This window comes from Diabrotica undecimpunctata, chromosome 10 (genome assembly GCF_040954645.1).
Source record: "Diabrotica undecimpunctata isolate CICGRU chromosome 10, icDiaUnde3, whole genome shotgun sequence".
NCBI lineage: Eukaryota > Metazoa > Arthropoda > Insecta > Coleoptera > Chrysomelidae > Diabrotica > Diabrotica undecimpunctata.
This window is the reverse complement of record NC_092812.1, coordinates 45,245,819-45,272,823: the sequence shown is the minus strand read 5'-3', so window position 1 is coordinate 45,272,823 and position 27,005 is coordinate 45,245,819. Positions and strand designations below refer to the sequence as shown.

General features: G+C 33.7%; 1 protein-coding gene and 1 pseudogene across 3 annotated transcripts in view; one reads left to right on the top strand and one right to left on the bottom strand.

Moving 5' to 3' along the window:
- Positions 1-27,005, bottom strand: part of Nf1 (neurofibromin 1) — a 77,338-nt gene that overhangs the window by 17,711 nt on the left and 32,622 nt on the right. For 2 of the 3 annotated variants that reach the window (XM_072546790.1, XM_072546791.1), the window contains exons 12-17: positions 24,603-25,713; positions 24,292-24,483; positions 23,974-24,235; positions 19,496-19,900; positions 18,548-18,912; positions 14,520-14,829 (exon numbers count right to left, since the gene is read on the bottom strand). In XM_072546790.1, the coding sequence (XP_072402891.1) occupies positions 14,520-14,829; positions 18,548-18,912; positions 19,496-19,900; positions 23,974-24,235; positions 24,292-24,483; positions 24,603-25,713 (2,645 nt within the window). The remainder of the gene's footprint in view (positions 1-14,519; positions 14,830-18,547; positions 18,913-19,495; positions 19,901-23,973; positions 24,236-24,291; positions 24,484-24,602; positions 25,714-27,005) is intronic. The other variant, XM_072546792.1, reaches the window with a different exon arrangement.
- Positions 17,500-18,314, top strand: LOC140451968 (heat shock protein 83-like; annotated as a pseudogene).

The window sequence follows — 27,005 nt, the reverse complement described above, 5'->3', positions numbered from 1 at the left end:
TCAGTAGGTTTTCTACAAGCTCCTTCTTTCTTATCAGTATTTGTTTTTTGTCTAGTCTGAGCTGCCTATACTCTCTACTTGTCTCGTTCTTCGACCTTGGAGCCTTGTATATGCTTGATTTATTCTTTGTGTTGCTTGTGCACAATCCTCATCGTACAAGTCCGACCTTATTTTTTCACGTTTTTGTCTTTCAATTACTTCAGTTGTTACCTCTTCCAATATGGTTCTACAGTGCCTCCAATAATTGTTAACATCTTCAACTATACCATCTGTACAGTCCCCTATCTTATCTTCCAGATATTTCTCAAATTTCCTCTTTAAATCCTCTGACTTTCTTTGCTGATAGCTGATAGATTATGTTATAACCAATAGAGATATACATCCATCGAAAATTTATCGACGTAAGATGCCTCAACTCAGCAGATGTAGGTAGTAACCATAGCCTAGTATTATGTAAAATAAGAATCATCCTGAAATACTTCCCATCCAAGAGAGCGGCGCCAACACAAACAAAAATCAAAGTCAAAGGACTAAATACGGAATCCACGGAATACTTATACAGGAAAAGAATATCAGAGAAGATCGCTGGGAATGTAATATTAGAAAACGATAACATCGATGAAAGCTGAAAAAAACTCAAAAATAACATAATTAACGCAGCAACAGAATCACTTGGAGAGAGGAAAGTAACGAACACTAACTAACATATCAAAAAAGAAAACACCATGGTTTATAGAGGAAGTGAAGACAAAATGTGAAGAAAAGAAGAAAGCCTTTTTACAATACATAACACAACAAACACAACAGGCATACAACCACTATAAACGAATCAGAAATGAAACGAATACTTTAGTTAGACAAATAAAAAAGGAACACTGGCAGAGTTTCTCAAAACAGATGGAACACGATTTCTACGGAACACAAAAAGAAATATGGAGAATGATTAGAGGATAAAGAAAAGAGATGAACGAACTAATAAAAACGAAACACATTCAGAAAGAAACATGGGTGGACTACTTTCGATCCCTATTTGCTAAAGCTGACGATAATGAACCACCAACACCAGAGGTGACGACAAACGAAGAAATAAATATTGAGGAGGAAGAGGTAAAGGAAGCATTAAGGAAATTAAAAAATAGAAAATCACCAGGAGAGGACAGAATACCGAACGAACTCCTAAAGTACGGAGGACCAGATCTTAGCAAACAACTATTAAAACTAATCCAAACAATAATAGAACAAAACAGAATTCCTCAAAATGGAGATCAAGCATCCTAATACTTCTCTTCAAAAAGGGAGGCAAATCGGACCCGGAAAATTACAGAGGAATTCATTTATTAAACACAACACTAAAATTAACAACCACAGTGATAACAAATAAATTGAATACAATTATAACACTAGCAGAAGAACAACAAGGTTTTAGGTCGGGAAGATCATGCACCGACGCTATATTTATAATGAGGCCAGTGCAAGAGAAATCATTAGAATACAACAAACCGGCATATCTATGTTTCGTGGACCTTACAAAGGCATTTGACCGGGTCAAATTAAAAAAACGTTATCCACTTACTGTATGCAAGAGATACCTCTAGGAATAATCAAAACGATCGAAAATATCTACCAAAACAACACAATAAAAGTAAAAGTAGAAGAAGAACTAACCGACCCTATTGAAGCTGGCAATGTGATAAGACAGGGAGATTCCCTGAGCCCTATATTTTTCAACCTGATTATGGACGAAATAATAAAAAAAGTAAGAACTAAAAACGGATACCAAATGGGAGAAAAACAACTTAAAATAATCTGCTATGCAGACGACGCAATACTACTCTCTCAAAATGAAGATGATTTTCAACGTATGCTGCACCAATTTAATACAACCGCAAGAAAATTTAACATGTTAATTTCCCCAAAAAAGACAAAATGCATGGGTACAACAGCAAATTTACTAAGATGTAAATTGGAGCTAGAAGGTCAGATAATAGAACAAGCGATGGAGTTTAAATATCTAGGCATCACATTATCTAGCTAGGCAAAGTCAAAACCGAAGTGGAAGATCAAGTGAATAGAGCGAACAGAGCCGCAAGCTGCGTAAATGAAACAATATGGAGAAATAAAAATATCGAGAAAGAAACGAAAGTCAGAATTTACAAAACAGTCATCAGACCAATAATGACCTACGCGGCAAAAACAAGATCCGACACAGAGAGGACAAAAAGGATGTTAGAAACAGCAGAGATGAAAACACTTAGAAAAATTGATGGTAAGGCACTATGGGACAGAGCTAGAAGTACAGATATACGACGTAGATGCAAGGTGGAGAACATCAAGAACTGGGTAAGAAATAGAAGAGTAGAATTAAACGATCATATAAGCCGAATGACAACAAATAGAGTAGTAAAGACGGCAAGAGACGGTTCCCCAATAGGAAGACGATCAGTAGGAAGACCACGTAAACGATGGAACGACAAATTACTGGAGGCACATTAAAAAACAGAGAGTCATGTCTATATAAAAAGAAGAAGAAGAAGACTTTCTTTGCATTGGAGATTCTAGCTCTTATTTTCATTTGGACTAGGTAGTGGTCCGAGTCTATGTTAGCCCCGCGTCTTCCACATACGTCTATTACGTCGCTGAAATTTCTTGCGTCGACCATTACATGGCGATTTGATTAACTGTATTCCCATCAGGGCTTCTCCATGTTCCTTTATGTATACCTTTGTGCATGCAGCATGTGCTAGCAACTACCATGTTTATTGAGGTGTCTAAGTGTATCAGGCGAGTTCCTTTGTTGTTCGACTCTTCATGTAAGCTGTGATTTTTAATGGTTGGCGCGTATTCCCTCTCCTTGACTATCTTTGCATTAAAATCTCCTATTAATACCTTTACGTCTAATTCTTCTTTTTATTCATCCGACTTCTCTGTTGGTGCACGAGCATTTATTAATGAATAATGAAAGAATTTAACTCAAAGTCTTATTTTGCATAGTCTTTCGTTTATGGGTTGGAAGTCGATTATAAGGTGTTTCACTCTTTTTTTACTGAGTTGCCATTATGCTTTAGTCATCATATTAACCGAACTTGGCCTCTGCGACTTTTTCCTGTTTTCAAAATTGAAGAAAGTATGAAAGGGTGAAGGTGTGTCACGATTGAACAGAACTCTAGGAGAGCTCAAAGCCATACCAAAAAGTGCGTATCAGACTAAAATTGGCAAAGCGTTTGTACAAGTGTATTATATCTGCGGAGGATTACTTTAAAGGGGATAAAATAGATATCGATTAATAAATAATATTTTTTCGAGAAAAATAAGTAATGATTTTTTAACAAACCTCGTATATAAAAGTAAATACTTCTATTTTCGTTCATTTCACGAAGAGCTTACATTATCTATATATGGGAAAATACTGACGATATTTAGGAAAATTGGTTTATGGGTATTATAAGTTATGATGAACTTAAAAAATATATTTTGACATATATGCCACTTCCGGTTATACCGGAAATAAATAATGGTACCTATTTTATATATTATTGTATTTTTAGATTGTACATAAAATTCTAGACAAAATTTGTATGAGGTATAATAGGTCATCTTTTTCAAAAATTTTGACAGATAGAGTCAAACTTTTCAAAGTTAATAGATGATCCATTTACAAACATAATGTCTTGTAAAACCTTTGCACACAAAGATTAGGTAACGTTCTTTCCAAAATTTTCATAGAAATCGAATTGCTGAATACAGGGGGTTCACAAATAATACGCCATTTCTTTAAACTTTAAACCACAGTATGGCAATAATTTAAAAAAAAATACCTTGTATTTTATAATAGTAATGAAAAAAGTAGTCAATTATCTTTTAAATAGTATTCGAGTTCCCTATACGTAAAGTTAATACTTTGGGAGATAACTATTGTGGTTTAATGTTAAAGGTAAGATATTTATTCTTTTATTTTAGCAAGGCCGTGTATGACGGTGTCATAATTGAGGAGGTAATTTTTGATAACACCACATGTCCATGTTGGCTATTTTTTCAAGAAAGCAATAAATCCGATTCATCTATATTGTTTCACCAAAACATATTTACTGTACACGGATTCTACTGTTGCCGGTCGCTAAGCCCCTCCTTTGACGGCGTAGTAGATAGACCTACCACGTGTAGCTCGAAATAGATTTTAGAAAGAAATGAATTTATGAAGGAAGAAAAATCCTTAGGAGCGCCGCAAATTTCGTTCGAGCGGCTGTATGAACGCGCTATTGCTGCTACAGGTATTAGAAATATCGTAAAAGAAAAAAGTAAAATAAATGCTGGTGAAAGTTCGTCATTCCAGTCTCCGAAAAAACATAGAACCAAAAAAAAACCTAAAACTGACCTCGACGATGCCGAGAAAGCTATATTAAGAAGAATTATAATAAATATATATACCACAGATAAAATTGTTCCCACGATGCCAAATATTTGGAGAAAATGGAAAACAACAGATAATGCATTTAAAAAAGAAAAGTTAAAGATCCTTCAAACAATGAAAAGGTGGGTAGGAAGAAACTTCGGCAGCCTGCAACATGGCAACAGGCAGACTCAAAGAGATTGCGAAATGGCGGAGAAGCCTATTTATCTACCAGAATTGTTAAAAATGCAGACGGCACAAAAACCAAATCCAAAATATTACGGCCAGCTAAAACTCTTTTACCACCCTGCGGAAATAAATGCAAGTTAAAATGTTCCGAAAAATTAGACGAATTACAGAGAAACAAAATATTTAAAGAATACTGGGATCTGAATGACCTTGACAAAAAAAGAGAATATATTTCGTCTAATTTGAACGCTGTTGCACCACAGTACAGATATTCAAATAAAGAAGCATTCAGAAAATCAAATAATGCATACTATTTTTTAATTGACGGACAGCAAGTAAGGGTGAGCAAATATTTTTTTTTGCAACGCTATCAATTAATCACAAAGTCATAACAACGGTTCTGAGAGCACAAAAAATTCAATTAGAGCTCACATTAACTCTATCCCCAGGACAGAAAGCCATTATTGTCGGTCGCATTTCACTAAAGAGTAGATTGAAGGAAGTAAAACCATAGCTGATTTACACAGGGACTACCTTAAATTATGTAAGGAACAAAATGTTTCCTAGGGGAACTACCTTATGTACTTTAAGATCTTCAACGAAGAATTTAATCTAGCATTGCATGTCCCTAAAAAAGACCAATGTGAAGAGTGCTGGCGATGCAGGTCTTCGTCAGAGGAAGAGAAGGCATCTTTACAAGAAAAGTTCGATAAACATTTAACAGAAAAAGACTTATCCAGGACAGAAATTGTCTCATCTAAAAATTGGTTTAATACGTTGAAACAATGAGGAAGAGCTCGATCGTGAAGAAAAAATAGTTTTCTAAATTTTTGCGGTGGTAAACGATCTAAATAATTAGTTTTTAATTCTTGTAATATATTGAAATATCTTTCACCTAAAAAATTAGTTATTAGGAAATAAAAAATTATAAAATTATTTAACCGCAATTTTTAACCGTCCAAGTTATCATCATAAAAGTGGAGAGCTACAACCTGGTTGTCTCTGATCGCACAAAAAAAATAATTAAACTCCCATGGCTCCTCAAAATTACGTAATCTTGTTAAATATTGATTTACTTTGATCCAGTAATGCGACATTTGTAAATTTTGACTCGTTGCACCATATATTCTCCAAAAATTCATTATCTTCTTGACATTTCATCGTTACAAATTCTGAAAACTCCAATATTTTATTATAGTCTGTTTCCTTTAAAATTTGAACTGAGTTATAAGAATAGAGATGAAATTTATGTTTTTTTTTTTAATTCTTGAATAGATGGCATTGGTGTACCTAAATCTCTCTCACCACAACGTAATCACGCTTTGGGATAAGCATAGTAACCAAGAACATTAATTGTATGATCATTATTATCAACAATAGGTTTTACTTTATTACCTTTTTGTTGAAAACAACCAAAATGTGTTAAAATTTTTAAGTAATCTCTTCATGGTGTCATTCGTTAGATATCTTGTAGTAAATATAGCACATGTTCTAGTAATAACTGTCACATTCCCCAAGTATTAAAAGTAAATTTTTGTAATCTTCATTGTTTAATTCTAAACAAGCCATTTATATCACTTTGTAAGAATGCCAGTAACCAGAAATAATGACAATTATGACTACTATGACATATCTTGCCTTTACCATTAAACCACAATTATCACCAAAGTATTAACTTTAGGTAATACTTTGGAGATAATAGTAAACTCTCTATTTGGAAGACAGTTGACATTTTTTTCATTGTCTCAGTACTTAAAATTATTGACTTTCCATTATCTAACATTTAAATAAATGGCGTATCATTTGTGAACACCCTGTATCTAGCGAATTCTATTTACATAGAATTCGATTTCTATGTAAATTCCTGAAAGAACGTTACCTGTTATTTGTGTGCAAAGGTTTTAAAATACATTATGTTTGTAAATGGATGATCTATTAACTTTGAAAAGTTTGACTCTATCTGTCAAAATTTTTGAAAAAGATGAATAACTTAAAAAATATGAAGTTTTGACCTATTATACCTCATACAAATTTTGTCTAGAATTTTATGTACAATCTAAAAATACAATCTGAGGAAATAAAAAGGCGAATAATTGCAAACAGGTGTTATCATGGTCTATCAAGGTATTTAGCTAACAAACGTTTCTCCCAAAAAACTCGTATAAGGCTGTATAGAACACTGATAGTCCCCGTTCTCACAGGATCAGAGGCATGGACGCCAACTAAAACAGATGAATCTTTGAAATGCAGAATATCTACAAGCATACGTTTGGTGGGAAAGATATTACCAATATAATTAAGCGAAACCGCCTGCAGTGGGCAGGACATGTAGTCCGGGCCCCTGAATCGAACGTGATAAAAAAGATTCTAACAGCACAACCCGTGGGAATGAGAAGACGGGGTAGACCAAAGCTGAGGTGGATGGACGGGGTCACACAAGATGCCGAGAAGATCGGAGTCGGCAACTGGAAAATGTAAGCAAGGGAGAGAACAGAATGGCGTAGAAAGCTTAAGGAAATTTCCATAAACCAATTTTCATAAATATCGTGTAAGTAGTATAATATATATATATATATAATATAATGTATATATGTATGTATATATATATATATATATATATATATATATATATATATATATATATATATATATAAAGTTTATAAGAGAGAGAGAATCTTTCACATTTTTCGTATTTTCAGTAGATCTCACACCAGTCCTGTTGAAAATTCATCATGAAAAATGAAATATGAGTCATGGTACCAATTAAATGATATTTATGCAAAATTATTGAAATAAAGCTAAACATTTATGTAACTGTCGAAATACAATGACTTTTTAGGGCATATTTGAGATATTTGTAACTAATTCGACAGTTTCACAAACTCTTTAAGGTGGTACCAGTCATAGGTGTTACTTGATCACCGATCTACTGTTCAACGAAATTATCAATACATGCAGATCATGAACTGATATTATTTCTTTTTGACGATTCATCTGCGATTGTTGCAAACATCAAGACGATGTGCCACTGGTATGAGTTGGCATGCGGACAGCGGTTTATCAACAACTACTTGAATTTAATAAGATATATTGCATTTTGAATTAATATCGTTGTTTATTCCTATTAAATAGAATCGAGAATATAGAAATGCCACAAGAAAATAGGTTAAGAATCATATTACGATATAATGGATCAACACTATAGTTTATTTTTATGAACGAGAGAGTAATTAGCATAATTTTAACTGGTAGCTCCGACCACTCCATGGGCGTGCTCAAGATTAATTGAAAAATTACTTTGAATAATTGTAAAAAATAAATGAATTATTTCAGTGTTATAAAGTGTTATGTGTATGTAAACAAAAGTGACCTCTTTTATCACACACTATATTAGAACTGACTGGCCTACATTAAAAAGGGTTTTAAAAAATTCACATTTTTTTTAATTTTTAAAAATTACAAAAGAGAAAAAGAGTTTTTAAAACCGTCTAAGGTATGTTAAATAGATGAATAAAAATATTAATATAAAACTTACAGCTACTTGTTACAAATCCAAATCAGATTCAGAAGATGAACTTTCAGAACCAAGATTTATAATAACTGGCTCGATCATTTTATCAGTAATATTGTCCAGCTTCCACATTTTTTCCTCTTCTTTAATAGTGTGATTTACTGCCTTTTCCCAGTTTTCAGGTTTTACATTATTTACGGCCTCCAAAAACAACTGTTTAACATCATGAATTTTAAAAGTGGTATTTTTTCTTGAAACTTCACTGTTTATCTGTGCCCATACCAGTTCAATCGGGTTTAATTCACAATGATATGGTGGGGATCTAAGTACTGTCATTCCACGATTTTTGGCAATTTCATCAATTTCGTATTTTTTAAATTTTTCTTTATGAAGGGCACACAACGAATAAAGTTCCTTTCTTATAGATCCGGGATGGTACGTAATATTTTTTGAACTCAGCCAATTCTGCAAGTCTTTTTTTAACCACTTGGTTGTGGGCAGTCCTTCTATAAGTCTGGAGTGATAACTTGCATTATCCATTACTATTACACAGTTCTTAGGAAGAAGATCTATCATTTGTTCGAACCATTCTTGAAAGACATCAGCGTTCATGTCTTCATGGTAGTCACCGGTACGAGTTGATTCAAAAGTTAATAAACCACCTTCAACAAAACCGTCTGAACTGCCAATGTGTACTATTATCAGCCTGCGTCCCTTTCCTGATGGTGGGTTTAAACCAGTAGATAAGTTATTTACAAAAGCGTGCCTTTGACTTGTAACAGTTTCATCCTGCCAAAATTTATTTGGTGTATGACCCTCGTTGATCCATGTTTCATCAAGATAAAATATTTTTCTTTTTTGGTTTCTCATTTCCTTTATGGTTCTTAGAAAATGTCTTCTCCATATGACAATATCGGTTCTTTCTAATAAAATATACTTTCTGGGATTCTTTTTCCAGCGGAAGCCTATTTCTTTTAAAAGTTTCCATAACGTACTTCGACTCATTTCTGGGTAATCCTTATCATCTCGAACTGAGACAAGAACTTTATCCAATGTTGGAAATTCTTGTCTAAAGAAGAATTCATGCACTTTCCGTCGAAGTCCTTCTTTAAAATGATATTCTATTTGAAATTTTGGTTTCCCTGGAGCATTACGTGGCATTTGAAAACTACCACATTTCTCTTCTTTAATAACTCTGTAAATCGTAGATTTCCCAACACCAAGTGTACTGCTAACTAACTCAACGGTCTCATCAACACTTTCACATAAACGTTTGTCTGTAAATGATTTAAAACAATTAAATATTAATGTTTTTTCATTAACTGTTAGAGGACCAATTTTTCGGCGTTTACACGGCACTTCCAAATTTTCCATAACACTAGTATACACAATAAACTGCACCTTGCAACTGAAGTACCTACTTTTAGTGAACTGTTAAGAATTTTGAATACGCCACTTGGACCTTCCTATATACAAAATGGAAAAACCCACTATCACATTTTCTGTGGAATAAGTTTAGAAGGTAATTATCTAGTCAATTACTGTCGTAGATTCCTGGAATTAAAGAATTAAATGTTTGATTGTTGAAACCCTTACTTCGTGGAATGCACTCATTTCAGATAAAATAAAACGTTTTATTTTATCTAAAGAATTAAACTTGATTTTGCAAATAGGCAAAGAATTAAACTTTATTTTGCAAATAGATAAAATAAAACGTTTTATTTTATCTAAAGAATTAAACTTTATTTTGCAAATAGGTAGGTACTTATTAAACTTTTATTGGTTATATATAATCAATAAAATAAACATCTTACTATTTCTTGCAAATTCATTAGTACCTGTTAACCTTCATCACTCCGACACTGGCAACCTTATTTAGGGATTAGTAACCCTCACAACTATTGTATTCTATTCTGCTCCAACCTTTATACCTGGTGGTCATACTCAATTTAAAATTGTTTTCCTATATACTTCTGTAAACTTGTTGACAAATATCTGTTTTTCATTGAGTCACCCGTATCAACAGTTTAGGGATTTGCATACATAATTTATTGTTTTATTACTCTCTCATACATAAAAATACACTATAATAGCAGAAACGCCTGACTACTATGAAGGCGGTTGAAAGACGATACAGTTATATGGGAATGACCAAAACATGAGCTCAATATGGGGAACAAGCCGAATTCATCCAAACTATACTCAATATAGTACTGAATATGTAATTGGAAAGGAACAATCAAGCTTTCTATAAACGTAACAGTTGAAAAGAAAAAGATGAAAATAATCGATCGGTGTTCAAGAAATACGCAAGCGAGTTACCACCTATTAATACCTGTATCAAATTCCAAAATATTAATAATTTTTGATGTTTTTGAAAATCAGAAGATGAGAACAAACAATTTTAGAAGTAAATACAAAATAAATTATATTCTAGCAAACAAAAAATGAAATAACTCATCCAAAATCACGCGTCGTAACTGGTCGAAAATAGTCTAAATCACGTGTCAATCACCCGTCTCCCAAATTTTTAATTCGATCAATGGCGGCGCGTAAGTAAATAAGTTTCCGTGCTGGTTACTTTACAGTGTAAAAATATAATAGTATATTTCTGCGTATAATAATAAAAGAGCGTGGTACTTGGGAAGTGCCAACAGAAGTGAATACTTCTTATAGCGTGTTATTACTCTATGTAGGTTAATGAAATTTTATGTCTTCATATTACTGAATTGCTAATATTTTTTTATAATAACACTACATAATATGTAAGTTCTTTAAAAATGTTGTTTAATCATTTTAGTAATTTTCAAAATTTGTTAAATATAATACCTATAAAATTTATTTATCACATACATTTTCATTATTATCTTGTATTTAGGGATATTATTATCCATTTAATAATGGGAGGGTATCTTAATTAATTAGTAATGTTTGGGTACCTATATGCAGTTATGCACATTATGGTTGACTATTTCAGGTTTTCTGCAACACAGTCTGTAGCTTAAATCTCCATGAAACAGTCCCATTATATGCAGGTGTCCCTTGACTGGCTCATGTAAAATAATGAAGCCTGTTATGACTCTGAGCTGAATTGTTTTTTCTGGACAATACTTTAGCCCTATAAGCGCATGCCTGTCCAATATACATTTTTCCATGTGCTTGAATTATATAGAAAACTTTAACAGGGAGGAAGAATTCAGAGCATTCTATAAGAAAGTTAACATCAACAGAAAAGAATTCAAGGCAACCACAAGACAATGCAGAAGTCTGAATCTGACCTATTAACGACAAGGAAAGATGTAATGAGTAGATGGGTGGAATACTTTAACCAGGCACTTATTGTGAAGGAAGAACAAGAAAACATGGAAGACGAAAGAGATGAGGTAAGTGTAGCAGACGAGAGGGAAGAGGAACCACCAACGATTCCTGCAGTTAAAAAACGAGCCACAAACAAATCACCCGGAATAGATAATATCCCAGCTGAACTATATAAAGAAGGTGGCCATGATATCATTATGGCATTACAGCAGCTTATAAAAGAAATATGGACACATAAATCTCTCCGCCATTGGAATATTGGAATACACCATACACAAAAAATGATATATCTTTGAATGCTCTAACCACAAAGGAATTACGCTTCTAAATTAATATTATATAATTTTATTTAATTTTATACATTTTTTGGTTATTTAATTTAATTTTATTGAATTTTATTTAATTTTAATTAATTTTAGTTAATTTTCATAATTTGAAAATTTGTTAATTCAAAATTTCAAAATAAAAATTAGCCAAATCGATCCAGTCGTTCTCGAGTTGTTATAAAAAAAAATATCCTAAATTTATAATTGTATATGTATGTATATTATGTATATTACGATATATCGTAAGGTTACTATATGCGTCTCGATTTGTCGAGTCACGCCAAATAGCATTTCGGGCCCGTACAAAACATCATACCGAGCGATAAGAAGTATTCACTTCAAAAATAATATATTAGATCTAGTTTATAAAATAAGTTTTCATGAATCAAATTGTTACAAATACAATCCTTCCCGCAACTGGTTCTGCGTATTCGGCAGTAAACAGAATGAAAGGCAATTATCACGAGTTGAATTTTATTTCTGAGAAAAATTGAATTCTTTTGAGTGTCAAAAATAACCGATTCAGTCTATTTAATGGCGGAATTAATCAATGTCCTGACAATACGTCGAAATAAAGACACAACAGATGAATCAACGATTGATGCAACGAAGCATATACTTTCATTTTACAAGCGTTAATAAAACACTGAAAATTCCGTAAAGGAAGAACTGGAATACAAAGTGAAAGTTTAACTTGCATGGTATGGAACAGGAATGATAGCCCAGCCAACAAAATGAAAAAATTTGGTGCTTGAGAAATAACGAATTTTAAATATTTTTGATGCTCTGATTTAAAAAATGTCTTCTTTTATAGTAGTTTTTTTTTAAATCGATTATATAATTTTAACTTCGCTCGAAAATATATACATAATGACACCTGGAAATCACCAGACGGACTTACAGTAAATATGATAGATCATGTTATTGTAGACTCAAGACACCAATCGAATATAATAACCAGTAGTGGAGCAAATGCGGATTCGGATGACTACTGGTCGAAAGTAGGGCAAGGGCCTGAATTTTAAAGATAAAAAAAGGAAATAGGTTCTACACGATACAATGTAGAAGGACTCACAGATACGAACAAAAATAAAGAATATAAACAAAATATTAATATCAAACTAGAAAACAGACTAAAACATGAAAACATAAATGAAGAGTGAGAAGGGTGCAGAAACATCATGACAGAAGCAGCTAAAGAATTACTCGGCATGAAAGGTAAACAAAGAAGAAGAACGAATCACTGGTTTGACGGAGAATGTCAGATTATAACAGAAAGAAAAAACAGAATGTCAGATTATAAGCGAAAGAAAAAACAGAGTATTCTTACTGATGGAACAGGCGCACAGAACCCGACAGGCAGAGAAGAAATATAAATAACTACGTAAGAAGCAAAGCAAATCCACCACAGAACGAAGAGAGAAAATATGAATAAACAACTTCAAGAACTACAAGAACTAAGTACGGCAACAGAGACAAGAATATTTTACCAGAAACTGAACAAAAGCAGAAAAGAATTCAAACAAATGATGTGAAAAGATAAGTAGGGTAATATACTGACAGAACAGCAAGAATGCGACTGGAATCCCTGAATCCGACTGAAAATGTTTTAGATTATATTGATATATTAGACGTTCGTTTTTAATATTCCCTTTAACATTTTCTATTACTTTTAATTATGTGTTCTTTGTATGCCATACGCCAAATAAAAAATAATTTCTCCGCTACTGACACGCTTTTTGTTAAAACTCATATTGGCAGCTAAATGATACGACAAACTTAAGTGATCTCGCGTACGACTTATTTCATTTTTTATTTGCTGGAGTATAGTAAGTATTATCCTTTAATGATGACCCCTTTTACTACACATTCATGAAAAAAGGATAAGCACACATTTTAATATTTTGGATTTTAAGTAAAGTATTAACAGTAAACTTATAAATAATGTCTTAAATGAAGTAAAAAATAATTTTTGGTTTAATATATAATTAATTTAATATATATATATATATATATATATATATATATATATATATATATATAATGTGTGTGACAGAATTTATTTGGTTTACTGTAACTGTATTTAAAGGAAGAAAGTTAACATAAGCATTAAGAGGATTTATGACAACCACAATGAATGATAACAACTAAGTGTCCGGAATATTTCTAGAAAAATAACATTTTTGTGTCCACTTATTATTGATATATTTATGTTTCTCTTATATCAAGCAAATATATTATCGTTTGTAAATAGATTGGTATGGACAAAGGAAGTATGGAGTAATAATATACGGCATTCAGGATACTGCAGTTAGTTATTTAGAAAATAAATATTTAACAATTAAAAACATACAAAGAAATATCCTTGACACCAAATGTAACATCATCAAAAATCGACACAATCAGTCCAAATGACTTTGGAAACACTTTACAAAGTTTACTGATCCAAAATTATTTAATTTTTTAAAGCCCTAAACTCGTAAATGTAATTGATTAAATATAACATTTTATCACAAAGCTTATATGATATTTAGTATCTTAAAACTGTTAGTCTTGTTTTTATTCGATTTATTTATTTTAGGTTTACTCAGTAAACACTAAAAATTATAATAATTAAATAAATTGACAAGTTTTTATTAAAATTAAGTTAACGTCATAGAATAAATCATTTTAGTTTTAGTTTGATGTTATAGACTGATCAGTAAACTGCATAATTGGAAATCGGGACACCAAACGAGCATAGTTCACATTAATGCTTATATTAAACATCCTCTTGGAGAATGCGTACTTTTTTTATTACCCTGCATAACCGACCAATAATCTTTTTGGCCACCAGAGGCACATTTGCTGAAGCCAGAGCCACAGCCGTATCTGCCATAATCTCTACCATAGGTGAACCTAGTCCAGAATTTACAGATCTGTGAATAAAATTATCTAGCACCATATCTATCAGTTCCGGAACGTGTCCGATCGAGCCCCATATTTTTGCCTGGATTGAAGGGTACATCTGGGTTTCTTCTATAGTGAGCAGGATTAATTTTTCTATTATACCCGCCACTTGTTTCTGCCTTTTGTTTTCTTCCGATGCTTTACAAAATCTACAAATATTACTATTCTAGAGTTTCTAAAATTTGTGAGGAAAATATCACACAAAGCCGAAGTTGTATATAAGAATATATTAGTATCTTAAGTGATAAAAACCCTCAGTTGGGGAAACTGTACATGTAGTAGTTTATAAAATTTACTCCAAATAGTAGGCAACCATGATTGAGCAAGTAGATTCCGGCATATGTTATTAAGGTACTATTACCGTTTAAAATGCTAAAAAATGACACATTTTTTTATCTTATTTATTAAATATGGCAATAAAACATTCTTTATATTATTATACAACTTTTGAAGATTACAAATTTTGAAGAAAGCAAACCAAATGCATCAAAATTTATTAAAATCGACCGACTAGATCCATAGATTAATTGTCCGCCAGTTTTAAAAACGTAGTCATTGATTACTACCTCGAAAAAGGGTCACTTTTTGAACAATTTATTCAAACGTCCGCTATTTTGTTTTTTTCTTCATTTTTTCATCAAGAATTTTCATTTTTTCTGGTAAACTATCACCTAAGAGCACTTCTTTTTTAAGACCTTTCTCAAACTTTATGTTTCAGATGTGCCGTACCAGAGATTAACTGTCCGCCATGTAGCAGAAATATTTGGACGAAAAATTTTTGACCCCATCTTAATACGGGAACAATGGAAAAAATATTTTTTTGTAGTCCAAAATTGTTGAAAATGTGTCATTTTTTAGCATTCTAGACGGTAGTAGTACCATAACGTTAGACAACCACGACTGCGCGGAGATTCCAGTAAGTAAGAAAGAGAGAGGACAGGTAACGCGCATTTAATAAACCTTCGCAAGCATTACATTACATAACCATAACCTCATTACAAGATAACATAAAACGTTATGGAGACATGGAGAGTAATGTTACGTCAGTTCGCGTCAACGGACAATTGCCATCGTATCGTATTTTCATGGTTTAAGAAATCACTAATTATGTAATCTTGTTTTTTATAGAGAAGTGCTGCTGCAGTATTGCTAAGTGCAAGACAAACTGCAGCACATAAGAAATGTGCTGGCGAATGCACTCGTATGCAAGCCAAAAAAAAACGAAGTGAAGCCAAGTGAAAAACCTTCGCAAAGTGAGTCCAGTTTCGATATGACCGGCATGTTTTGGTGCCTGTACTTTGGCCATTACTACCTCTCGCAGGGTTACAAGGTCTGAATTTACTGAAACACTATATCGATCTACTAAAAAATATGTAATGATAAAATTATGTTCAAAAAGTGATGATTATATCAGTGTTCAATTATAAATTTTGAAAAAAATCTATTTATTGATATATATCCATTATTCTCAATCTACTGAAGAAATCAAATATGACCTGGCAACCCTTCTGGTGCCGGATTAGGCATCAGTGAATTCCATACGATTACACGTCCCCGCTCTTTCCTTGTCTAAGTAAATTACTAATAAATTGCAGGCAACTACAATTACGTTTAGAGCTTCCAGTATAAACGAAAATACTTAATTAAGCATAAAAGTAGTATCAATCAGTAAGTGTGAGTGATCAGCTGAAGGGAGACGTCTAACATAGTACAGTGTCCAGTAGAAGTAAGAAGGCAACATTCAAGCGAACTACAGGTACTCACACTTACAGACTACGTCACAGCAGGCTTCAATGTTAGGCAGTACACAGGTCGAATGATTTACTTACTTCTAGTCTTCCTAGAAGTAAGTAAATCATTCGACAGTATGGCATAAGGGGTTAATCTACGAGATGAAGAATTATGGGTACAGCAACGCCATGAAGGAGCTGCTGTCTTCGTACCTTGCCAACTGGACATTCAGAGTTCGGATAAGGCAAGTCATGTCTAAGTCGAAGTGCCGAAGGTTGCGAGTGCGACAGCTGACCTTCCCAAAATAACAGGAACCCTGCTTCTATGCAGACGACACGTCACTTGCAGCCAAACACAGAGATCCAAACATTGCAACCAGAAACATGCAACCCTGGACACTCTAGAAGACTGATACATACAATTGAAACTAGCAGTAAATTCCGGGACGATACAATCAGTAATGTTTAAAAAGAAGCCTGGAAAACCTGAAACAGTCAATCATATCTTCCATGACTGCGAGGCATTAGATCGCAGAAAACTAACAATTTTTGAAGACTATCAAATGACCCCAAAAACATATGGTACCTATGAACTAGACCTGTACAGGATGGTACAGGGCTCCAAAATTATGGAATAGCTATCATTAAGGAATACAAGATGTACAATAAGCCAACTGGCTTAAGTACAACCGGTTTATAATAGAAAACTTCCGAAAAAAAAACTGGATCAAATGGACGAAAATGAAAGAACAAAAGTCGCTGAACTATAAACCACGCGAATTACATCCAGCGAGGGAAAATAGACATTAAACAGAGACAAAACAGTGTTAGAGACAAAAAACATTAAACACAAAAATGTACGTCAACAACATAAATTACTAACAAAACTTAAAAAAAAAAACAAGGATAAATGGGGCCCACTTTTCATACGAGTGTTAAGCTTATGGATATGCCCAACCGTCAGGCTGTAAGTTAACTTTACGTTGAGACAGCGAGCGTCACTTGCCGAAGTGAATTTCCAAAGCAGAAAATTATTTCAAAGCGGTTTTTACATTGTGACTCGTGAATATTTGTTAAAACTAGTCCAAAATGCCTGAAGAAATTGAAAGCAGAGATATCGAGACCTTCGCCTTCCAGGCTGAAACCGCTCAACTGATGAGTCTGATCATCAAACACATTATGCTCAAATCCAGAAATCAGTAGAGTTATCTCAAACTCCTCAGATGCTTTGGATAAGCCATGCCATCTTGTCTCGACTCAGGAAATGATTTGCATATTAAAACTGTTCCAAACAAGAGCGAATGGACCTTAAATAACATCGATACAGGAATTGGTATGACGAAGGCAGATTTATTTAACAGCTTAGGTACAATTTCAAAATCTGGGACAAAGGCATTTGTGGAGCATTTATTTATCCCTCCAAGCTGGAGCTGATATTATTATGATAGATCAATTTGGTGTAGATTTGTACTCAGCCTACTTAATTGCTGACCGAGTGGTGGTTGTATCAAAAAATAATGATGATAAAAAATTTATTTGGGAATCTTCTACTGGAGGTAGCTTTACAATAAGACCAGATTTTGGAGAGCCATTGGAGCGTGGTACAAAAATTATTCTGTACATCAAGAGCATTCAAACTGAATTTTTAGAAGAGAGTACAATTAAGGAAATAGTAAAGAAACACTCTCAGTTTATTGGTTATCCCATTAAGTTACTTGTAGAAAAAGAAAAGGAACTAAGTTCTATACTATAAATATATACCGCCTTCAGGACGATAAAAAATGTCCCGGACATTACGGGGAGAAGACGTCTAATTTGTGAAGACCTTTACTTGACTTGGACCTATGAAATGACAGTACTCTCTCACAGTGAATTGGATTGTGTGGATGGGGAGGAGGGTGATGTAGTAGTGCCTGAGGAGAGTTGTGGTTGTGATAATTCATTCCTGGCGTGTACAGAGGCCAATCCTCCCCAGCCTCCCGAGATCGGGATTACTACTATGTGAGTGAATGTAAAGGCCCATTGTTGTCGGGATTTATAAATTGTTTCCATAATCTGTATTTCTGACGTTTCGTCTATAACTGCGGCAGATTTTATCAAAAATGGAAGGATGTATTTATTTCAACATTAAACTTACCTAACGAGGTTAGGCAACCATGGTGTCATATATTCTAAACATAAATGCTTCAATTCGATACTTGATACCCTAAATCCTTGTATACATTCTTCTAAAAATTCTAAAGTTAAATGGGGTTCATTCGTTGCTAGTTTTTCTGACACAGATTTAATGAATATGGTATTATTGGATGGAATGCACAAGCCTTGCGTTTCTAACAACTGTCCTTCTATCTTTAAATCAAATGTAGCTGTAAGAGCGCAGAGCTGGTTATAAGCGGCGGTTCTTAAATTTGGATCTGAAGACCCTAAATTTAATAGAGCCATATTCAAAAGAGTTCCAGGGACATCTTTGGGTCGAATTTTCTGATGGACTGTTACCGAATCCTAAAACATAGAACCAACCATTTACTTATATGATTTTAAGAATACGTATATGCATTTTTAACAATACAGGGTGAGTCAAACATTTGTATACAAAATTACGATATATTAAAATTTAAATCTTGCAATTAAATTGCGAACATCTAGCTGAGGTGAAAGTTCAATTTTTGGAAAATAATTCCAAGAATCATGGTCATACTCTCATAATCCTAACAATCTTGCAACGAACCTATGAGGTCACTACCAAATAGAAGACTAAAGCAACGGACTCCCAGTGATCTTTCAACAAGTTTTTTAAACAATTATTTTTATAATTTTTTGTGTAGATCCCAAATATCCAAATAATTTTTGTTAAAATTAAATTATAAATAGAAAATTGCCATGGGACAACTTTTTGCATGTTACTTGTAAAATAATTACACAATTTACTTAATTTAATGTCATTACAGATTGATTATTTTCAACAAATCTGAAAAAGAAATGATGTTCTACTATGTTACCAAGATATAGAAAAAACATCGTCTTAAATTGCTAGTATCAATGCACTTATGGCTCACCCTGTATTTACATCAAAATAATAACATACCGGTTGACTAAGTTCCCAACGGTTTCTTATGTGAATAATAGCTTGAACAATACTATCACAGTCGTTGTGTATAAAACTAAGTGGACTACTGTCGTTCGCAATAGTCAGTGTAAACTGATTATCATCCACCAAACAAACTTCTTCAATCTCCGATGCGTAGTATACATCATTCAGTAGCACTGAATGCGACAGTACTTTCGCTTTCTCTGCCGAAGTTATTTGAATAGCAGTTGGTCCGACCTTAATTGCTACTTTGGTGTCTTTGTGTGATAATTTTAAAGCGTTATGGAATACTTTTAAATCTTCATCAAGGCTTAGTGTCGCTCCAGGTAGCTTCTGTTGTTCAGAATCGATGTAGTCATTAAGTTTGTTGGGAACATCTATAAAAATTATTTTTCGGTTTCCCTAAAATATAATTATAAATAGAATCAAAGCATACAATGCAGCACTGTAGGCAGCAATAAATCCAAATATAAACTAAAATGAAAATGTGACAACACTCTGGAGAATAGAAGTTTCTAAGAAATATATACAGGTTGACCAGAAACTCTTCCGCCAAATGAAAATCGCAGATAGTTGACGTGATTGTACGTCGATTTAACCTATATTACCTTACCCAAAAAAAGTTTCATAAGGAAGGTAGAGTCCTTTGGCTAACTTAAGACTCATTTGTTATTTTGATTTTATTCTTTTGTTAAAACCAACTTGACAAAATTTAGTATTTAAACATGATTTTATGTCAGAAACACAAAAATGTCTCTTCTTCGAATACCTTCTGCTATCGAGGATGAGCGACAATCTTGCAAAATTTTCCTTTATCTTGAGCCTTTCTCAGCGTACCTGGTCTTCGTCTACCTTCGATCTTACCTACGCTCTACTCTATTATGATCTGAAGGAAGAAATATCATTAAGTTAATCATTAGAAAATACCTTTTAGTTTTCAGATTTGACATAACATCTGAATTTATTATTTAATAAAAAAAAATTCATTCACAAATACTTCTTCCCCCTCTTACGTGGACAGATTGTAGTGGCAATAAATGACTCTTAGGGCCGTTATACGATCGCTAATATCGTCGCGTTAGCGTCAGTCCAGAGTAAATTATAAGAACGACATTGCCATCGACGAGTCCGCGTTATCTTGACGTCAAGCGTTGCTAGTACGGCAGGTTGCATTGGTATCGCGCAGTTCACCCGTTCCACAGAGCGCGTATTAATTATCAAGTTATACGTAGCTCTGACAACGCGGACAAAGTGATCTCAACACGGCGCAACTACAGTCATGTATAACTTGGAAATTATGCGCCCTGCTTTCCGCGGCATCAACGCGACGGTATTAGCGCTCATATAACAGCCCCCTTATTTACATTGGCTGATTCATTCTTGAGATATTTGGAAGAATGTGAAAGTTAACGTAAATATTTCGCTAAGCAGCAAATGGCAAAAGATCTAGTGGCTGGAATACATATAGAGTAAAAGGACAGCCGAAAAGCTCCAAAAATGAAATTAACAGACAATACTTTAAAAACGAATAGAGAAAAAGACAGATATAAGAATAAATAAAATAGGGATCGGAAGATATTTAATATTACCGATTGAAAAAAGAAACAAGAAATAGCATGGCACTTGGAGAGTGCCAACAGAAGTGAATACTTCTTATAGCGTGTTATTACCATATGTACGTTAGTGAAATTTTATGTCGGCTTAGTACTGAATTGTTAATATTTTTTATAATAACACTACACACAACACAGAGAAAACATAGCATCTCAAATGTCTCCGCCCCGTACAACAACACAGAGAAAACAGCATCTCAAATGTCTCATTTTTGTATCTAGAGATATGTTGTGACTTTTGAAGATGGCGCTCATTTTGTTAAAGACCGTTCTTGCCTTTCCTATGCGGCACTTTATTTCCTGTACATTGCTATACTGTTCGTCTATAATAGTTCCCAGGTAGCAATACTGTTTTACTCGCTCTATCTGCGTCCCAATAATGTATAGATGAGCCACATTTATATTCTCCTTGCTGATAATCATTTGTTTCGTTTTGTGGGTATTAATGTTTAGTCCGTACTGTTGACTGTACTCGTTTATTCTGTCCATTAGCCTCTGAAGTTCCTCTAAACTATCTGCTATCACCATGGTGTCGTCGGCATATCTAACATTGTTTACTCTTTCACCATTTAGAAGGATGCCTTCGTCTATTCCGTAAAGAGCCTCGTTAAAATTTTTCTCTGAGTACATATTAAATATCAACGGCGATAGGATACATCCCTGTCTAACTCCACGTAGTATTTTTATGTGATCTGTTTCTTCTCCGTTAATTTTCATGTATGCGGTCTGATTCCAGTATAGTTCTGAAATTATTCTGAGGTCTTTGTCATCCAGGTCTGCTTCTTTTAAAATGTTTATCATCTTTTGATGTTGAACTCTGTCAAATACCTTTTCATAGTCGATCAAGCACGACGCTACAATCGTGAAATCACGTTCTGACACATTTTTAACGGGAGTATCCGTATCGACAATTGAATGCATTTTACGTGGAAAAAAGGTGACTAGGATTGTGCATGCTCCAAAAGTACATTGCCGTGGTAGAAAAAAAAATTGAATTAGATGATTACCAGAAAAATTTTATACGCAGTACTATTCATTCTATCTTTTTTGAGAATAAAGCACCAAACCTCGAATACACTACGACAAAAGAATGACCTCATTCCAAAAATGGGCAAAGAGACATTACGGATAATAATAAAAGGTTTAAAATTTATATATGCGAAACATTCCATAAATCTGTCTTAATTTAAAGATATTTAGTCTCATGGCGACGAAAATATCTTCGCTCTATTAGACACGTTCGTTCTGACCATAAAAACATTTATTATCTGGACGAAACGTGGGTAAATGTTGGTCACACAGTATCTGAGATATGACAAGATACTACTTCGTCAAGCATTTGTGGACGGTTTATCAACAGGGTTACGAGGACGAACGGGTAAAGAGTAATGACTGATTGTCGCCCATATAGGTAGTGAGAGTGGCTCTTCAGACGATAGTACACTAGTTTTTTTATCAAAAAAAAAATGGGGAATTATCACGAAGACATGGACGGCCCAACGCTTTGAATCCCTTCTTTCACGAGTCGAGCCAAATTTGGTAATAGTGGTGGATAACGCTTCTTATCACAGCCGATTAGTAGAACATCTAGACATGGTTAAGGCTAAGCTTATAAGTGTAATTAGACAGCATCATGACAGATATAGCCAGCATGTTGTACATACAATGGCTTGTGCTAAAGGCATCACTATTTTGAGGCAATCTGGGCTCAAGTAAAGGGTTACGTAGCTCTTGAAAAAAAACGTTACATAAAATTTCTGGTGTCCAAAGTTTGTTAGAACTCGCAATGGAACGGCTACAAAAATTACTTATGTGTTTAAATAAATAATTAAAATATTATTTTGGCACGCCTCTGAAAAGTTGATAAGGGGAATTTCTATAAGGCTTTAAGTGCGATGTTTCCAATTAATCACCGTCAATTGAAAATTGTTTTAGTTTTAGTTAGATATCCCCTAGGGACAACGTACAATTCTGTACGCGCCTCCGAAGATATATCAGCCCACACCATAACTGAACCCCCTCGAAAACTTACTCTAGGACAAAAAGTGCACTCGGCATATCGTTCACCATCTCTTCTCCAGACTCTTCCGCGACACCGGGGAACATACACAAAATCTGGGCTCAGCGGAAAACATCAAATTTCTCCAGTTGTCTGCATTCCAATCGCTATGCAACGAAATGTAATCTGATTACAGGATGTTCTCCGAAAAGTTCGGGTCCTATAGCGGGTCTTCGAACATTGAGATTAGCCTCATTTAACCGTTTTCTAACGGTTCGTTCACAAATATTTTCGTTTATGACATCTTGAAGACTGTTTCTAACGTCTATAGCAGTTTAATTACGAATTCTTAGTACTGAAGATACATAAAACTGTCGTGCCGATAAGCAGTTCTCCTTTGAGGACGTCGAGTGTAAGCTCATGTCTCTATAAAACGAGGAAAGACACGTTGCACAGTACTTCGTAAACTCAGTATGCGTTAGCTCCCTAAACTTGACTTATTCCATACTGAATAAGAGCAACAATTTCTGCACTCAAAGACATCTTAAAATTGCCAAAAAGTGACACAAGTACGATAATAATAGACATCAATAAACATAAATGTCATAGTAAGAAAAAACTTCCCTTCAAACGCTTCAAAATGCGCAGCCTACTTGTAGCACTGAAGTGAGGGTAAGATGATAACTTTCATATTGTTGAGATTTTCTAACAATACCTGGACAATTTCCATTTGAAAGACATTTCTCGTTAAAAACTATCTTTAGGGATTTCAGCTAAACCGTATTCATTGGTTGCCAAATTTGTAAAAGAAATTATAAAGGTGCCCGTTTTTCGTGCCAGTGAATGTATATATAATTACATACCTTTAGGGGAACTAAAATCCTATCGTGAAATTTGGTGTATTCACGGACCCAGTTGTTACAATTATAAATATAAGCAGCTGCTAGGTTAAGATATGCAACTTCAGGTAAAACATAGAACCATTTTTGTAAAAATTCTGTTCTGAATCTATTATCTGTGCATGTGTGGGTAAAATCTACAACCAATTCAAAAGGAGCATGGCAAAATGGTTTCAGAGTTAAAATCACGTGGTATATTAAAAGATCTCCATTTGTCTCGCCAAACCTAAAACGCAGAAATATATTAAAATAAATCACTTTAAATAACGTAGGCTACATTACTTGAATCTTCTGGCAATATAATAGAATACAGGGTGTCCGAATTTACTGGTACCTGCTTGATAAAATATATTTAACGATTTTATGGATTTGAACTCTTCCTTTTCGTGCATATTATGCTTAACCATCAATTCCTCAAAGTTGTTCGATGACATATCTATTGAACTCCACCTTGCATACGATGAAAACAACATACTGTAAAGAAAAAAGTTCTTCACAATCTGTACAATATACAGGGTATGACAATAAAGAAAATATTAATTATTAAATTAAATTGATGTTAAAAACAAAAATACAAATATGTATGTACTAACTGTGAGTCAACTGGTTTATGTTCCGGTGGTCCTAAATAAGCTAACAGTGTTGCCATTTTGTCAAAAGGCCTCCTTCCTACTGCCTTGTGATCTCTACTGCTTGACAGATAATCTCCAATCTTTTCTTGGTGGTTCCATAGCAGCCGATGAAGCGCTAAGACATTTGCATCTGAAATAAATGACATGGAATGTGAGGTTTGATCGACGGTTTCACAGTCTAATGCAATCTGGACAAAAAATCGTCGTCCAATTTCAAAATGCGCTCGTAAAAAATCGTTGAATGGAAGCATATGTTGCTCTTTACTGAATTCGACGTGATTTGCAATGTTTTGCAAGATTTTAGACATCAACATAAGTCCTCTTTTCACAGAATTTGGTACTTGTTTACAGACAATACCCATTTCCTGTGGAGAAACTATGGCAGGATTAATAAAGCGTAAAAATATCACTGTTCCCACAGCTCCTATATTATTCTGAGGAACTAGAGGGAACCTTTTACTCAAAACTTGATAGAGACAATGACACATTGACCGCAACTGGGGTGGAAATTTGTCAATTGAATTAACAATCGCATTGAAAACTCTTTGTGTTAAAGCTATTAGGTTCTGTCGGTTTTCTTCTATGTCTTCATTTGGTTCCAATCTAGCTGGGTCAACTTCAAAACTGCAACAAGGATCGTCCAATAAAGGACCGATAAAAGGTTCAAGGAGGCTTTGTAGATAACTTGCCCCGTAGATTTTAAAACAAAACGCCATTATCTTACTTCCGAGACTGTTTCCCCTAAATAAAGTTTGCATACAATCCGACACCTCAACTTCTCTATAAAACATATTCCACAACAAAGGGGCCAGAAGGTGTTTGGCGTCAAATAGTGTCACAAATACTCTAGCTAGTTCGTCCATTTGTGAAGTGGTCACAACATTAGCAAGGGCTACTGCAATTGGCAACTCTCCTTTATCGCTGATCATTGTTACTAACTGGACTAACTGTTCAAACCGATCGGCTAGCACCGTTTCTGCTAGGGTGTCGAATTCTGTACCTTGCTGCAATATTTTCGTTAAAACTTCCATGAAAGCTGCCCTGGTTTGTAAGTCTTTATTGTAACCAAGATCTGAAACATTTAAAATAGGCATTAGAATAATTTAAATATAAGTTAATAAATAATATGTTCAAATAAAATCACAGTTCTTATAAATATTTATTTTTAACCGGGAGCCGCACAAATACTTTCTCCTTAGCAAAAAGCTTGCACTGTTGCTGAGTAATAGTGAATGGAAGATTACACCATCACAGTATTGACAGAATGGAGTGACCAGCCCAGTCACCAGACATGAACTGCATAGAACATGTCTGGGCCGTTATAACACGACAACTAAATGTGTTAGATAATTCTGTGAATACGCTTTAACAGTTAAGTGAAGGCGTGAAGCACATATGGACAACTTTGGATCAAAATATTTTGAGTGCAATTATTGAAAGTATCCCTAATAGAGTAAAAAGTTTAATTCGTTCACGAGGAAGTCCAACAAAATATTATTACAATTTTGTGTTACTTTATTTCAATAAATTGTTTTTCTTGTTAAAATATTTTCTTTTTACTTTTCATTATTTATATTTAAAAAAAAATATATATTTTTTAACTATAACCAATGAAAAAATACTACGTCAACAAACTTTTAAAATATTTGAAATAATTATGATCCTTATCAATTGTTGAGCAGTGTATATAGTTTGTTAGTAAATAAGTAAAACAAACTTTAGGAAGTGATTCTATATGAAAAATAATGACAGTTGGCCACATAAACGTATTTCCACAAATGCTTCGTTTTCCAAGATAAAAGGTGAAATTTTTTTACAAACTGACCGATTTCTTTATTGCTCTGAAACCGGTTGAGATATGCAAACTAAATTTAGTTAGTTTTAAGAGGTAGTTATTTTGCATTTTTTTTTCATACAATTAAGAATTTTATATTCATCATTGGCGTACATACGGGTAATAGTTTCAATTTTTTTAAAGAAAAAAATGATGCGGCAATGAGATATTTCAAATTAAAAATCAAAAATTCAATAAAAATCATTAAACATTTTTGATTGCCTATTCTTTTTTTATATTAGGTTCTGTTTTTATGCAAAAAAAATAAAACACTAACGTGTATTTTTCATTTATTTAATTTATTCTCAAGAACTATCTAATACAATAACGTTAAATCAGAAAAATAATAGAAGGTACCACTAATAAAATTTTAAACAAGCGCAAAGCTACAAAAAATATTCAAAATGATCTCTGCAACGTTACACAACTTTTCGGGTACAGCACTAAGTGATACTGGGCGATAGGAATTTGGATCGTCTTTTGGTTTATTATATTTAAGGATTGGGATTATAGTTGTCCGCGAACACAGA